General features: G+C 38.5%; 2 protein-coding genes across 6 annotated transcripts; one reads left to right on the top strand and one right to left on the bottom strand.

Annotated features, from left to right (window-relative positions):
- Positions 1-946: 946 nt before the first annotated feature.
- On the top strand, positions 947-3,821 carry mrps25 (mitochondrial ribosomal protein S25). The gene is made up of 4 exons (XM_026925332.3): positions 947-1,204; positions 1,696-1,802; positions 2,054-2,141; positions 3,448-3,821. The coding sequence occupies exons 1-4, from the start codon at positions 1,071-1,073 to the stop codon at positions 3,638-3,640; spliced, it is 522 nt and encodes a 173-aa protein (XP_026781133.2). The 5' UTR covers positions 947-1,070; the 3' UTR covers positions 3,641-3,821.
- Positions 3,822-4,310: 489 nt separating this feature from the next.
- On the bottom strand, positions 4,311-17,039 carry LOC113533283 (rabenosyn-5). Of its 5 annotated transcripts, none has more exons than XM_026925328.3 (13): positions 16,895-17,039; positions 15,137-15,177; positions 14,716-15,025; positions 13,125-13,256; positions 12,821-12,921; positions 12,555-12,600; positions 12,299-12,460; positions 11,862-12,124; positions 11,073-11,143; positions 10,685-10,771; positions 10,441-10,543; positions 9,733-9,837; positions 4,311-7,990 (listed from the first exon to the last, which is right to left on the bottom strand). In XM_026925328.3, the coding sequence occupies exons 3-13, from the start codon at positions 14,876-14,878 to the stop codon at positions 6,929-6,931; spliced, it is 2,295 nt and encodes a 764-aa protein (XP_026781129.3). In that variant the 5' UTR covers positions 14,879-15,025; positions 15,137-15,177; positions 16,895-17,039; the 3' UTR covers positions 4,311-6,928. The 5 variants fall into 5 exon arrangements, with proteins under 5 accessions (XP_026781129.3, XP_026781131.3, XP_026781130.3 ...); XM_026925330.3 differs by having other exon boundaries at positions 15,137-15,172; positions 16,895-17,011; XM_026925329.3 differs by having other exon boundaries at positions 16,854-17,004.
- Positions 17,040-17,481: the final 442 nt, after the last annotated feature.

Raw genomic sequence — 17,481 nt, 5'->3', positions numbered from 1 at the left:
TGATGAGTTACTGCACTTTTATGTGTGGATTATGCTGTCAAGTTTAAATTGCTTGTGTATTAACTGAAGAAATATTAAATGGGAAAGAAAGCAAACTAACATAAATCAGTAAATTAAGACGAATAAATCCGTAAATTAAGTAATTAATAAGGCTGCTGTATAAAAAGAAGATGAGCTACAATGATTCAGCATGTAAGCTGGTTGATCTACCATGGCATCTTCTTTTAATACTGTGCAACACTTCATTCAAGCCAGCACTAAATGACTGATAAGGCACAAGGGGGATCTACACAATATTAGGCATAATGTTATGGCTGATTGGAGTAGTAATAAAAGTTACATTTTTACACGAAAACATAACATTAGTTTAATTTAATCTTTTTTTTTAAATACCTGTATATGACTCAGGAGAAGTAATTGTTATGAACAGGAGGATGAGTCATAAAATAGTCTGAATATCCAGATATTCAGGGAGCTCTTGCTCTTTACAGAGTGAACTTACTTTACTGTATTTACGAGTTGAAAGTACATGAAAAACACCGCAGAAGTCGTAATTACGAGTAGGAAACTCGGAATTTTCTTTGAGCTCTGAGTTTGAGTTGGAGTGTTGTTTCAGTAAGAAAACATGGCGGAATCACTGGATGCAGTGTCTGTAGTTGAGGGTAAATTAGTTGAAATTGAATGGCGGTTAGCAGTGACATGTCTTTGTCAGGCTTTTTTATTTAAATTTACAATAAAACAAGATAACTTCCTGCACAAAATACAATAGCATTGTATAATAACGATATAATACGTAACGATAACGTTTAAAGTGGCTGCATAAATTAATTAAAAGGATAAAAAAGCAAAACTCACCTGATATGCATAAGCTGGCTGTTTGTGTAGGTAATTAAGAGAAAGTAAACCGCCGCCATCTTGTTCTGACTCGAGTGACTTGAACGCACCTGACATCGTAATTACGACTTCCCAGTTTTCCTCCTCACAGTAAACACAGAGCAGAGCAAGAAGAACATGAGCTGGTGCTGAGAATAATATTTTACACACGCGTGTCATTTAAAACATATTTAATCATGCCTATGAAAGGAAGGTTCCCCATACGGAGGACATTAGAATATCTGCAGAAAGGAGAAGTAGTCTTCAAGAACTCAGTGAAGATTATGACTGTGAATTACAACACGCGTGGAGAACTGAGTGAAGGAGCAAGGTCAGTCACTTAGCCTGCTAGCTCTTAGCCTGCTACATGTTAGCCTGTTAGCTCTTAGCCTGCTAGCTGTTAGCCTACTAGCTCTTAGCCTGCTCATTAGCCTGCTACTTAGCCTGCCACTTAGCCTGCTTAGCTCTTAGCTTGCTACCTCTTAGCCTGCTAGCTAACTTCCACTCAGTGTTGGTTCCTATGGGTCATCTAAAATCATTTCATAAACACACATTTCACCTTTAAACTATATGCATACATTCTCTTATAAACCTAGTATAGTTACAAATCCCTCACTATGGAAAGAATATGAATTAATTGGTGTAATATTATAATTTAATGTTGTTCTGTTTTGCATTAAATGCTGAAATGTTTCTGTAAATCCCTAACTAAAAAGATAGTCAAGTGGCTAGTTCTTTTACAATGAAACTGAAAGATGTTCATATAAATAGTTTACATTTGAATTATAAAATTGTGTTTAACACTTTTTTTGTCATTTGCAGGAAATTTGTGTTTTTCTCTGTGCCACAAATCCAGTACAAAAATCCCTGGGTTCAAATAATGATGTTCAAAAATATGACCCCATCACCTTTTCTCCGATTCTACCTTGGTAAATACATGTTTTTTTTTTGTCTATTATATTATTAAACAATTACGTTTCACATAGTGGTCTTACTGACTACCACAAAACCACCTTACCAGCTTAGTTATTAGGAATTGGCTTCAGTGTACTCGTAACAGGACAATAATAAACTCACACAAGCATAGTGCATGAAGATTGATTACAGTATATGGAGTATTAGGTCCACTGGAAAGACTAGTCCAGCAGACCCATCATAAGATGTTTTTATGATTTGGTAGATGATGGCGAGCAGGTATTGGTGGACGTAGAAGGAAAAGACTATAAAGAAATAACCCAGCATGTCAAGAAGATCCTGGGCAAGTCAGAGTAAGTGTTCCTTTCTTTTATTTTTTAAAATTGTGGCAGTATTTAGTCTTTCAGTCTTTAATGGCTCAGAAATGCCAGTCTTGTGTTTTTAGTTAATAAAACACTATTCATGAAACATGTCCTTGATCAGTCATCTATCTCCGCCAAATCAAGACAGTTAAAATAATGTAGATGATGTTTCACCACTTGCTCGAGGAGCTTCTTTATCCCTTCTGTTTAATCTAATGAAGACTCTTTAAGCTATGCCACAGATTGTTTTGTACTTTCTCTTTGGCAAAGCCTTGCGCCTCCAAAATGGCCCAAAACACATAACCAGTGTCTGCCGACGTCTGTTTAGAATTAATTTCTTCTCTTCTCTTGAAAAGGGGGAAAAAACCTAAATAAAGCTGTATATGGCTGTAATTCATGAATGTCTTACAAATATATGTTAAAAATCTCAAAATAAAGTTTGGTAAATATTGTAATTATGTGTATTTAAAAGAAGTTGTGATCAAGCATTTGAGCAAACAGGATATAAAACTGAATACGTTTTATGCCTTATTAAAGTTTTCAGTACCAATCCAAGCGTAATTTATGGAGAAGATTCCATGCCAGAGTCAATAGCAATCACAAAAAAAAAGTGCAATACGCAAACATTACTGCTTTTCATTAGTGACATGGAAAACATGCTAAACTGAAAAGCAAAACTTTCATTGCATTGCTCTTGCGTAGCTTGAACTCTTCAGTAAAAAACAATCAGCAGTTTGACATTTAAGAAGCTGACATTGTGTCAGAAGTGAATGTAATTCCCTGTAGCACTGCATTTCACTTTGATCAGTGCGTTGCAGTCGTGCCATACTGAAATGCAATCACTGTCCTGTTACAGCCCTAAGCCGTATCCAGGTGCGCGGTTGTAATCAGAGAAAGAGAGAAAGACCTATAAGATGTCCAAATAAATGGACAATAATGGAAACTTCATGTATAGATGCATTGTTTCTTTGTCCTTACTCCGTTGAACAATCAACAATCATCATTTTTCAGATTTACTGCTAAAACATGATGAAATTGTTAATATGACTAGAAATACTTACCGCTCACAGCAGGACCTAAGGGTATGAAATCTTAGATTTACTTTCAGCAAGGAATAGGATCAGATCTTCTGCACATATTTCTGCATATTACCTGCACTCATTTGATCATCTGCAAATATACACTGATAACGTAACCCCTAGGTTCTGCTGTTTATTCATTTAGGAACAAATTACATATACATTGTGTACATGCGCAAGACTCTTTAACACACCACTCCCTGTGTTTTTCCTCACAGTAAAGTTTTGCAAGCTGAGGCGTTAGCCAAGATGGAGTCCTCAAACCCTGCGAACTTCGGGCCCAAAAAATACTTCCTGCGCGAGTGTATAAGCGAAGTGGAAGGTCAGGTTCCTCACCCAGGTCTGGTGCCCTTGCCAAAAGAGATGACTGGCAAATACAGGACCAAAATGGCCGCTAGCGCTGAGGACTAAACCTGGTCACAGGAAAAAGAGAGGACAGGATTGTAACATTTCATCCCTCAGTCAGTTCTTCTACCTGAATGGACTGCAGTCAGTATTTGTGGAAATGCTTTTGGGCTTTCTCATACTGGGGAAATAATAAGCAGCCATGGTATTTTTTTTTTTTTTTGTAAAATAAAAAAAATGGACTATTGTTTGTTTACTACGTGGTCTTCACTAAGACTTGATGATAAATGAGTGACACCACAGTAAAGATTCACTTGACAGCAATATTCTTATTTGATCAGTTTTATTAGTGCAGTGTTTGCATTCTGAATGTGAACAGGCTTCATTACTCAAATGCTACCAGACTTTCCACTGACATTAGCCACAAACACATCATTTATGCCTACTTATTAGAGACATATCACCAAAAAAAAAAAAAAAAAACAACGTTCTGCATTTGGCCCTGCGCAGACGTGTTTTTAGTGGTACTCTGTCAGGTAACATGAAATACTGCCTATTCATGATAAATAAATGTGTGCACAACTGTTAAAAGAACTTTGTATTGTGATTCTCTCCTAGAGTGTACAGGATGGATCTGTCAGTGCAGAACTGATTTAGTGTTAGACAACATATCCAGTTTGTAACTAATGTGTAGATAAATTATTTAAGCAGACATCCAACATCGGCACTGAAGAAGAGACTGGAGAAGGTGCAGCATACCAAGTCAAAAAGCTGTTACAATGCTAAAACAGTTTCCACAAAAGTTAGTTGCATTACCCAATAATGTGCGAAGTGTGGAGTTGATAAATTGATCAGAAATGCCTGAAAGGGTCACCACTTCAGCTAACAAGCTCCAACATTTAAAGGTGAAAATGGCTTTTCAAAATTAAACTAAAATTTGTTCGTTTCAGCAAACGACTTGCGATTATTCAAACAAGTCGTAAACCAGTGGAGCACATTCCCATGAATGTTGTACACAACATCTGAAAGCAGTTACACCAGACATGAAGGGGTTCTTTGCATTAGAGTGACATTCTTCATGGGAAAAAAGCAGGCACATACTGTAGATCTCGAAATAAAATGTTCATAAAATTTGTCATATTACAAATCTTACACAGCTACTGTTGATTACCCATCTCTCATTTAAGCAATACAGATTCCCTTGTCAGTACTTGGGAAAATATATCTCATATATTCCCAGTATATCATTTGGTAATCATGGCATGCTCACTTTTGCAACAATGATATCACAGATGTCTTGCTGTCATGCAAGAAAAGAAATCACCATCAGCATCTTCTTAGCTTGGGAAAGGCATCTCATTACTATGAAAAAACATCTTATTACTTAAAAAGCATCTTTTTACAATTGGAAATAGTCTAGTTAAGAGAAAACATCCTGGTTTTACAAGTAAACATTATGAGGAAATATGTTGTTATTACAAGAAAACATCTCATTATTATGAGATATATTCTATAAAAACAGAAATCTCTTTTTTTTAATAAGATGCTTTCCTGTAATTATGAGATATTTTTCTCATAATACCAAGATGAGATTTTTTTTTCTTGTGTAGCAGAAATGCACTGCCAAACAAATGAGCCCTCAATCAATCAATAAATTGACCAATCAGTTGTAGCGCTTTAGCGATCGGACGAATCACCAAATTTACATGGAGAAATATAATCCTGATAGTATTTTGGCCATGTTGTGCACCCCTTGGACAAAGCAACATTTCCAACATGCTGATAATAGTGTTATGACGAGAATATTGCAAAGTCATTCAGAATCCTTTAAATATATAACCTATAAAATGTACATCATGAGGAAACCTGATGTCAGCCTTAACTTTCCTTGTGGTGACATTTGTGTGTTTTTTTATGCGTTTGTTAGAAAAAGAAAACAGATTTGTTGGTTTGGCTCACGTGTGTTATCTATAAGCAGTTTCCTCCATATTACCAAACAATGGGCCTCATTTATCAAACTGCATACAATGTCTTTTGCAGGAGCATTTGCATAAGAAATGTGTGAAAAAAAATCATGACAATCCAGTTAATTCAGAAAAAGTTTTATATCCTACAAGAGCTGCTGAGTTTGTGTAAGTTTAAGTATAAGAAGACTCATTAATGAGGCTTTAAATCACATAATTGCGATTAGATATTCGATCTTTTATATAAGAATTACGTTGGTATGAATTGCTTATTTATTTCAATTACACACTAACTTAATGTCAATTTTGTGAAACTCAGTCATTTCACATGAATGACTTGAAAGACATCAATCCAAAACAAATCCATAAATGAAGACAAATAAGACTAGCTACTCAATTAGGACAAAAGCCTTGTAAAAGGAGGAAGAGTTAAGCCCGTTACATACTCTACTAGTGTATGCAAACACGACTGCAAGTGCGTGACATATCTTACGCGCGTTCGGGAGCCCTGCCGGCGTAGTAAGCTGATCCACAAGAGAAAGTAGTAAAGTAAAAGTGGCAGAGAAATGGCTACTATTTACGGAAATGCATTTTTCTTTGATTTTGATGTACCTGGGGTAATGTTCGTATATAGCGGCTCTATTGCCAACGCTTGGAACAATGCGTCGCAGTGCAGATTTTGGACATACACAAATTCTACATGCATAGTCCAAGGACACCCCTTGTGGAGCCCCTTTTGTTGTTGCATGTACTGGCTTGCATGGAGTATGTACCAGGCCTTAGTGTGTGCATTGCAGTGGCTGAGCTGCATTATTGGGAGATTTAGCGCAGTCTGCTCTTAGAAGGCGCTTTTGCTGTTTAGTCGTCATTATGTCGTTTTCAGCGTCCTGTGAGCTTTACCTTTGGTTTTGGGGTGTCACTAAGCGTAAATCATCTGTGCTGTGAACGCATTTTGGTAATTTATAGGTGAATAGCATTCGCCAACATGCACACGTTAGTTTGAAGAAAATTAGCGTTACCAAAAGTGTTCTAAATCTAGCAGGCATTTTACACACGCTTCACTTAAAGATTGATAAATGAGGCCCAATAAACCTTACACCTAAAATAAACATCTTTATGACCTAATATAACCAAGATAATGACAAAGACCAAATGGTTTGTTCATGTATGACTAACATTAGAAATTCTATGTATAAATGTTACCAGCTAAGTCTTTGTCTTATCCAATTTTCTTCAGCTTTAGATCTCTCAGTTATAGGTGCATTCCAACAATCAGTACTAGTGACTGAAACAAATGGCAAAACATACAACACTTCAAATGTATCTTTACTTCCAGTGTCCTGGTCCCAACAGAAGAAAAACTTTTAAGAGGGACACAAAGGGACAGTGGTCAGTGCGTTTTTTTCTTCTGCTCCTGTAAAGTGCTCTGTAGCTCCCTCAGGTTTTGGGACAGTAGCTCCACTTCATCTGTGCGTCCGCTGAGCTTGGCATCAAATATGTACGCGCGGATGTTGTCGATCTGCTGAAGCAACAGCTCTTCCTCAATTATGTCGTCCAGTGCTGTACTGTCATCATCATCTTCAAAGGGATTGGTTGAGGCGGATGGCGTCTCGTCTGATGTCTCTTTGAAGGGGTTACCTTTGTCATCATCCTCAATATCGTCCTCAAAGGGGTTTCTGGAAGAACTTTTCTTCCCATCATCTAGTTCCTGCTCCTCATCCTCACCGTCCTCGAAAGGGTTGTATTCTTTGGGTTTTCCAACAGCTTTCTGCTGCTGCTCTCTCTGGATCTCTTCACTGAAAGGGTTTGTGGAGTCTTCCTCAACCGGAGTGCAGTCTTCTTCATCAAACGGATTTAGTGAAGCCTCTCCATCAGGGGGAGTTGTAGTGCATTCATCTCGCTGTAAAGGTGGCGAATTGCCTGGCAAACGTGGAAATGAGTTTATTGACAAAGTTTTGAGTTGTGGACTTGTTTCCAAATCCCATCCACTCTCTCCTTCCTTCTCCCAGTGTTCTTCGACATTCTTTGAATCCCCCAAATCTGAGGAGTTCATTCTGGTCATTTTGCTCTCCAGCTCCCTTTGCTGAAGATGAAGGATCTGGCTTCTTTGTAGGTCCTCCTCCTGGGCTTGACGTTGTGAGATCTCAATTGCTCGGCTCATCTGCTGAGCGTCGAACTCCTCCTGCAGCTGTCGCAGGTTCTCCTCCAGCATGGCTGCCTCATCGGTGCGATTTGCTGCTCGTGCCTGCTGGAGGAACGACTCGATGTTGTTAATCTGCTGCAGCAGCGGGTCGTCCAGTTCTTTGGCTGAGCGAGAAGTCGAAGAAGGCAACCAGCCGCCGCCTTTACTCATGCGAGGGCCTGGTGGGGGCCGAGGGGCGTCTCCGTTGGCACTGTGGGTTGCACGGTTCTTCTCTATTTCCAGTCGACGCTTTTGTGCTTCCAGAGCCGCCTGAAACAGTAGGAAGCAGTCTTACAAAGATGCTATCAAAACATTTAAAGAACAAGGAGTTCTCTTTGGTTTGTAATAGACATAGGAGACACTTGAAGGCAAACAATAACTTAACAGGACTGAGAACAATAATATGCTACTATGGTGTGCAACCTTTGTTTGTTTTGGTTTGCACTGGAGCTACAAGACTAATGTAGCTAACAAGAAGTTAAAGTATTTTGTTTATTATATTCCCCAAAATGTTTCAATACACAAATGCCTTCAAAAATCTTTCCATAATCTTCATTCCAAATGATACTATTATGCGTATTATACATAATCTAATATGTAAATAAATACATATGTAGAATAGTACAGTTCATGCTTCTACGCTTTCGGTACATTTACACCTGAATGGAGTGATTCCAGATTGCGCTAAAGGAAAAAAAAAGAAAAAAAAAAAAAAAAACTGATTTCAGTTGTCCAAGATAGCTTCCCCTTTACTACTTCTATGTATTACAGTAAGTTGTAGTGTGTCCTAAATAATAATGGCAAGTGTGTGTGACATTACTGAATTCAGGTCAAGGCATACAGTATTTACAGAAAAGTTAGCTAACAAGGCTTGTAGCTTCAAAACTAAACAAGCGAATCGTCTTGCAATAAGTGGAAATTTGTAAATTATTTTTTTTAACCGAATGATTCCCTTAACATCAAATTACTGTATGCTTCATTGTGACATATAAGGATGTTAAGATATTTCATTATAAATCATACCTGAATATTAAACATAACATACAGAATAACATTCCTCTAATGTTTTATGTTAAACATGAATAAAAGTTTATATGACAGGTATTCAAAGACTCAGACTATCAGACCTGTATCAAGTATCAGACCTGCCAACCTTTTTATGCATTTTGGGCATGAGCTCTGCATTTTTTCATCAGAGTAGACTGAAACACACAAATACACCAAAACAGCTGTCCTTTTTTCATAATAAAACAGCAGATGAGCCAATCGACATTTACGCAGGTGTTTTGAACTCTCCTATATTGACCAACACTTTCAGGAAGCCCTGCCCTCTTTCTCTATTTCACACAAGTAATGTCTTGGCTTGTACTTGAAAGATGAACTAATGCAGCATCCTAGCTAGAATTTTTGACTTCAACAAAAATGGTCAAAAGTGGCACTCTTTGACCAAGGGCTAAAATTTTGAAAAAAAGAGAAAAAAAAGATTAAATATGCCTACAGTGAAGTGTTACATTTAACACTTCATTGTAGTCATGGTAATGATAATTGGACAGAGATTAGAAATCCTACTTGTTTGCTTTTTTTCTCCTGCGCCAGTCAGCTCTCAGACATGTTCAAACAGTTTCAGCACTTTCATGTGGTTCCATTTTATTTTATTAGCCATTAAAAATAGGCAATAAATGCACTAGGCAAAGGCAGTGACTTAAGTTTAAGTAGCCTACTGACAAGTTTGTTTTTCTCAGGCAGTGATGGAGGTGCCTAAATTCTCAAATAACCAGAAAGTGGACCTCATAGGGGACAAAGCTTGAATACTTCTGGTCTCTATCTTGTTGGATAATGAGGTTTTTATCACATGCATAATCGAAACAGATCCGAAAAATAATAAAGTATGGGAGTGTCAGTGCTGATATGAAAAAGTGCATATCAAAATTCATGTCTATTTTAAAATCAAATCAAAACATAATGCCTTGACTTTAAAAAGCACAGAGTGGTCTTATCATACAGCTCCTCACCTGTCTCTCCTGCTGAAGCTTCTTTTCCTGTTCTTCTTTTCTTTTCTCTTTCAGCTCCTCATATTTCTCTTTTGTAGGAAGAGACATCAGGCCCAACAACTTCTCCTGTACAAACAGGGCAAAGAAGATACATGTAAATATACTATATGGCCATAAGTATGTGGGCACCTGACCATTACGCCTACATGTGGATCTTCCCCAAACTGTTCCAACTAAGTTAGATGCACACAACTGTATACAATGTCTTTGTATGCTGTAGCATTAAGATTTCCCTTTACTGAAACGAAGGGGCCCAAAAGTGTTCCAGCATGACAATGCCCCTGTGCACAAAGCAAGGTCCATGAAGACATGGTTTGCCAAGGCTGGAGTGGAAGAACTCGAGTGGCCTGCACAGATCCCTGACCTCAACCTCACTGAACACCTTTGGGTTGAACTGGGACGCCGGCTATATGCCAGCCCTTCTCATCTGACATCAGTACCTGATCTCACTAATCCACCTGTGGCTGAAGCACAAATCCCCACAGTGATAGAGTGAAGGTTAATATAACAGGAAAGAGGAACTAAATCTATAATGGGATGTAAAACAAGCATATATGGGGGTGATTGGTCAGATGTCCACATTCTTTTGGCAATATATTGTATCTCCTTGGAACAAAAGAGCTAGATTAAGGATGAATTATGCAGACTGTGTGTGTGTCTCAGTGTCACCTGAACAAACAGCGTCGCTGAGTAGCGCACCATCTTCTGCAGCTGGACAGCTTTTGGATGGGGTGGCACCTCATCTTTTAGTCCAAGTGTTAGAATCTTCTTACTAAGACATACATGCACACACACATACACACGTTATATGTTTTATATATAGAGAGAAATGACATACACTAAAGAACTTCACCGATTATAATGACCTAAATAAAACCATAATTAGTCTCTGTATGTAAAATCTGTAGCCTACCTTAGAGCATCGATGTGCTCATAGTATTTCTGCACCTCCATCCGGAGGCCAGCTGCAGTTTCTAGGTTATAGGTGGTCTCACCAGCACTGTAAAAGCCAGACTTGCTATTTATAGTGACAGATTCAATGAGATACACGATATTGCCCAAAAAATGATGAAAAACTAGTTCAAACTCTTTTCCCGGCCAACTCTTTTCCCAGAAAAAGTTGAAACAAGAGCCCTTGAACCCCCAGACACAAAACAGCCCCAAACAATCAATCAACGATCCACCTCCACATTCTGCACTGTGTATCAGGTGCTTTCCCTTACAGAGGGAGAACTTATTGACTGAGGCAGGAATTTTAAAATGCACAGTATACCAGTTACACCAAACATCCGAGGTCTTACTTGAGCGACTCGGCCATGCGGATGTACTCCGGCGCCCTCTCGTCCACTTTCTCCATGCACATCCTCAACCTCTATACAGGCACACAGAGAACAGAGACAGCTTAGAGACAGGGAGTGACATATGTTCAGTGTCAAGTCTGCCTTGTGCTGATGTTTTTTCACATCGTAACATCTTATGTTTCTAGAGATGTTTTTGTATACACGTATGTACAGATACAGTTTTTTTTTTTTCCAAGAAAGTAAGCATTTCGACTTTTGATGTTGCAGCAGAGACAAGATATTGTTAACCTGCTGTTGTTTGTTTAGGAGAAATATGAAACCATACTGTTAAAATAATCCACAAAACCGCCCTTATTAGCAGTTTTACATTTTTTCTACATAAATGTAGTTATTAGGCTTCAACTAACCCATGGAAAACTTTTAGATACACAGTGCTGCATTGCTGTATGTCATTTAAAGGAAAAAAAAAAAAAAAGTAAAAGTGAAAGTAAACACAGTGAATTTTTAAAGTCTTGTCTTTTGTCATCACACATATGCTACAGATGTAGTAGACAGAGATCCTGCTGAAAACATGCTCTAGTATTCTTTTAAAGTCCCACTATTTGGTGGTTTAAAGGTTCAAACCCACTTGGAAAACTGATTTTTGGTCCTGAATGGCTGGTTGTGTTTGGATTTGCAGCCTGTCAGTCATTTTATGTGAACATGTTTGGTTATATATATATATGTATGTGTGTGTGTGTGTCTATATTTATATGTTTATGTATAAATATATAAACCCTGAATGCTTACCTCGTAGAGTTTGACGATGTCTGGCACGTGGTCTTTCTCCTCCAGTTTGTGCTGGTAACGGAGCAGAGCGTCCATGCAGTGGCGACAGCAACGAATTCGGTCCTCGTCTTTCTCCTCCAGCACGGAGCTCACTGAGGAGAGGCTGGTGATGGAGCCGCGCCGTGAGGTCTGCTGCACCGTGGGGCCTCCTCCACCAGGGGACGCACCCTGCCTGGGACTGCCAGGCACACACAGGGCCTCTCGCGTGCCGCTCGTTAACTTATCTGAAAGCAAACACACAAAAGTGGACTATAATTTTAAAACATTTCATTCTTAATTACTTAAGCCAAATATAATAATTATAATAAAATCTAATTACTTTATAAGATCTGTTAATAATTGTTAATAATGAAAAAGGTTGAAGTTATAGAAAAAAAACTGTGTGTGTGGTAACTTACATGCCAGAGGGAGAGGCACAAATTCCATGCACTTTCTGCACATGATGGAACCACAGAGACGGCAGTGATGACGCCGGTTCCTGATGTTAAACCTGTCCCCACAATCAGGGCAGAATGGTACGTCCTGATCATTCACCCATGGCACAACTGACTTCTCTAGTGCTGCACAAGTAAACAGACCATGTTTTGGTCATATGAGTGTATATAGTACGGCGGCAGTAACATTGTAGAGGTTCAGTTCTTGTCTCTCACCCACCTCTTATCTTCCCACCATCCATATTGGTTCTATCAAAAGAAATAAGCTAGAAAAAGAAAAAGACAAAAAAAGAAACGACCATTTATATATGCTTAACTGATTAAAACAAACAAACAAACAAACAAACAAAAACTCAAATCGCTCAAGGAGCTGACAATCATTAGCAGTTTAGTAGTACAAAATCTATTTTATATATGTTTCCTAATGTTTGTACATTATCAGAGCTAAAATTCAGTGCATACACAACACTAAGACCAAACATTCACCTTCTCCAACCTGATGATGCGCTTGTTGACCTCAATGACGTAATGGTCAATCCTAGCAGCTCTGTGTTTCTTAAAAAGTTCCAGATGACTCCGAGTGGCTCCTGGTGAAACAAAAATAATCAACAAACTCATTAAACAAATCTCATTACACAGAAAATTTTCATTAGAAAATTGTAATAAACCACCAACCCAACGTTTCAGCTGTTGCACTAGTCAGATTTTCTGTAGAAGTGTGTACACAGTGCCTGTGTTTCGTCCCCACTAAAAATACACGTCTATATGGGATGACGATAAACCGACTCACCCAGTTCTTGAGGCTCCCACATGTAGGGATCCACGCCTCCATAGTAAAAGGACTCATAGCTGCTCTCAGTTCTCTCATCTCCATCCCGTTTCAGGAGTTTGTCTTTGGCTTTCTTTGCTTTCTGCACCAGGCCTAAGTTACAATATCAGAATATGAAGCATTGTCAAAGCTCCTTCAGCATTCACTAGCTTTAAATACATTATTCAAATCGCTTCTACTTGTACTGAGCATAAGTGACTGTTTATGGGGAATGTTTATGGAGTAGTAACACTTAAATCCAATTTCAACAGAATACCATATTCACCCATATACACAATACAATGCGTGAATATGACTGAAGGAATATGCGCCCTGAGATGGGTACTTACCTCCATAACCACATTCCTCAACTAAAGTAAATGATACCAGGAATTGATTTGTTGTTTTGGTTTTTTTTTTTTTTTTTTTTTAAATGAAACTCTCACATGCTGAACAGAATAGGATTCTCATTTGGCCTGGATGAGTAATCCTTATATTGCCTTCCGAAGTGGCACCGACTTCATCTCAGAGGTGCGATGGCAAGAAAACGGTGGCCATAAACGTCACCCCCCAGATGGCTGAAAAGTCTTTACAGCTAAATCCGTCCACTGAGCAGGTCATTCTGGCATTCACACAGCTAAGATTTACAAGACCAAAACTGATCACTGAGCTGTAATGTAAAATCTGTGATAAAATCTGACTATGTGGTATAACGGTATATTTCGCTCTTTGGCTCAACAGGAGGAAGGGGTCTGTTTTTACAGATCATCAGATGGTGCACTAACATAATGGCTTCCACACCCTCTGTAATGCACTATATAACCAGTTAGGATTTTCCTTGCAGCTATATTTCAGCATTTTAGAGCTAGTCCATTCACATCATTTATGGAATGTCATGGAATAAGGGGCTTGTGTGTAGCTTGATCTGTTTTCACAAATATTTATGCAGCTTGATGATACAGTACATCCTCTTATATTATCTTCACAACATCTGGTCTTTTTATAATCTGCACTTTTATGTACACTTATACCTTTGTAGTTATATATGCCTATTTTTCCAGGTTTTGGCTTTACCACTAAGGTAAACACCTCTTTTTTTATTGAACGACAGAACGAGCATTATGCACTTGTCTCATTTTTATCCCACACACTGGAATGTCTCCTCTGACGATAATGTCTCTGACATGTCTCGGCATACAGACATAGTGAAGATTTTCAACTGTCCACAGTCACAATGTTATGAGTGTAAAATATCTCTAACATTAGATAGATCTTATTGGGAACGATTAGCTAGATCTTGTCTGCATAAACTTGACCAGTCCTAGATTTCAGTCATTATTAGTCATATTGATCCATAGGCAATATTTAAATTGGTGTAGGGGTGATGTTAAAAAAGAAAAATCACAGCATTAAAAGAGTATTTGACAGCTGGTGTAAGATTAAACCTATACTATTTAGTGATTTCCTCCACAACCTCTATAGCTAATCTTGAAAGTGAGGAGACTAAGACTGTACTGTAAGAATGTACCCTGACATCTATGTTTAAAATAGCTGCCTTTAAGTCAGCACTCACTCTTGAGTTGGCCACTGACATGGCGGTTGTCTCCGGAGTGCGCTTCTTCGTAGTGATCCTGCAGCTGGTAGAAGGACTGCAGGTCTTTCAGACACAAAGGGCAAAGGAAGCCCTCCTTCACTTCGGCTGAGCCGTCTAACTGAGCAGCGTAACTGGAGGCCATGAGGTCCGCGGAGGTCAAAACAGACGTGCCGGGTGGGTTATAGCGGAGAAGATGGCATTTGTAGATCGTGCCACACCTGAACACCCCGGAGCCCCTCCATCACTGTATGTGCAAGATCAGGGGGTGACAAACATTTGCACAGGAAATCTAAATGTAGATGAGAGAATTACAGATTTTGTCAAGACAAGCACTGCTTTCGTTTTGTACCTTATGGTCATGTGATCACTAACCACAAAAAGTCACAGCCTTATTACTTACTCAGTCACATTGCAATGTTCTACAGGGTGTAGTTTTCTATTCTGCGGAAACGGTTCACAGAAAAAAAAAAAAAAAAACCTTCAAACAATGTAATAATAAACACAGTATTTAAAATCTTTAGTTCTGTGACCTTTTATGTAATTGGTACTGTGGACAATGTGGGCTTAGTCTCTACACTTTTAGTTTCTCCTCCAAAGATATTTTGGGGATAGAAGAACGACAGAGTAAATAATCCATGTCGTTCACGTTCATTACACCTGCGACTGTATTTCCCATGTGCCTGATGATGTGTTATGGATGTGTTAGCTGAAAAACATCAGCCCAAACGGAGATCAGATCTAGACACACAGCTGTTGCTGCAGAGCTGGACCTGGTCCAACTCCTCCTATCAACTCAACCCTAACCCAAAAGACAGTGCACAACAAGGAACGACAATCACATTTATCTAGATTGAAATGTGCAAAGTTGACTCCGCCCACACAAAAGGAGCTGGATCAGGCCCAACTCCACCCCCTGGACTTTTGGTTCTGCAGCAAAGGCTGCGTCCACATTAATCTGGGTCGATCTGAAAAGCTTTGGTCTGCGTCATTTCCGTTCCACCACCGAATAGCAATTGCGAGTGAACATTGCATCCCCTTTGGAAAAAAAAAAATGCAATCTGAAGGTTGTACAAAGTGACATTAATCTTTAACAACACTATCAAACTCGACAGCAGGCACAACAACTGTAGTACAATATCGTCCACCATCTTGTTTGAGTCATGATACTGTGTCATATGACTAAAAATACACCATTGTTTTGGAAAATCTCCATTTTCTCAATCCACATTACAACACGAAAATGATTTTTCAAATCCACCTGTGAGAGCGTTTTCGAAAATAGGCTGTTTTCACTGGAAAAAAACGCCATCTCAGTGTGGATGGAAGGCCAAAACGTAGAATAAAATATGCTTTTTCAAATTTATCCGGATTAATCTGGATGTAGCCAAAGAATACTTGACTTTTGAAGGCGTTTCGATCTGTATAATCACCTGACACCTGACACAATCACCTGTCACTGACAGTCTGCATGAATCTACAGTCTGGGCTGGAAAGAAATCAGCCCCAGCCTCATTTCTTCATACCATTTTGTTTATTTTTCTTACAAACACTGATGGTGCTGTTGCTCCAGATTTCACAATAAACAAACTAATCTGCTTTAACAAATTTAACAGTATATAACCTAATATAGATGTCAGAAATGAAACCTTTTATTGATTTTTTAAAAATTTTTGAAACACATGAGGGTTTAACCCTGTTAGTCCATTTATACCAGTTGACATTTTCAAGATTTTTTCCCCCAGATTTAAAAAATCTTTCCAGACATCCGATGTTTTCTTGTTTTTATACCAGTTTTCCAGAAACTGAACAACAATAACATCCGTTTTCACACTCTTCTCTGTTCCCTAAAGACCTGGCCATGATGACTAGCTAGCTAGCTAAGTGTCAGTTAGCTTACAGAGGATTAAACACAGTTAGGTTGTAAGTACAGAAAATGTTATTTATGTTGTCTTGTTAACTCTACATTTAGGTTGAAGCATGTTCAGGTGATATAAGGTGAATAAATTGATCAGACTGGGACTGGCATTGTGTCTAATACCGTTAGACTCAAACACGACAATAAAGCTAGCGCTACACTGAGCCAGCTGCTAACTGTAAAAATAAATAAATAAACCCACCTCACACAAACAAGTGTCTGAAATGATAACGAAAATCTCACCAAAGCAAATCTCGAGCTCCGTCAACAGCTACTTTTGGCTGTAAATACTCTGACAGCTCATAACAAGGTAACTCCAACTGGGTCAGACTGAGAGTTATTTTTTCCCCTACCAGTATTAAGGCAAAGCCCGCCTCCTGTGTGTGATTGGTTAATACTGTTCCGACTTTTGTTTTGGATTGGTTAATAGTTGTCGGAACTCCAGGGTGCGCGAATCCCTGAGCAGGAGGTGGGACTTTCATGAAGTCAGGTAGTTAAAAAAAGATAATATATAGGTGAAGAAAGGGTAGTGGCCCATGCTTGTCATATGGAGATCATGTGATCAACATCGGGTATGGTGTAACGAAAGGGACAAAAACTTCTTATAAATAAATAAATAAATAAATAAATAAAAGCTTGCCAAACGGATATAAAGGTTGCATTGGGCCATTGTACTACATTGTTAGGCTTTTATTATTACAGCATTACACAATTTCTGTTATTAGATAATTAATAATGTCTGAATCCGAAACATAATGTGTATATATATGTATATATAATGTGTGTGTGTCTGTGTGTGTGTGTATATATACTTCCAAACTTCCAAAACA

The sequence above is a fragment of the Pangasianodon hypophthalmus genome, chromosome 8 (genome assembly GCF_027358585.1).
Source record: "Pangasianodon hypophthalmus isolate fPanHyp1 chromosome 8, fPanHyp1.pri, whole genome shotgun sequence".
Lineage (NCBI taxonomy): Eukaryota > Metazoa > Chordata > Actinopteri > Siluriformes > Pangasiidae > Pangasianodon > Pangasianodon hypophthalmus.
The sequence above is the reverse complement of the archived record's forward strand: the minus strand, read 5'-3'. Positions and strand labels throughout refer to the sequence as shown.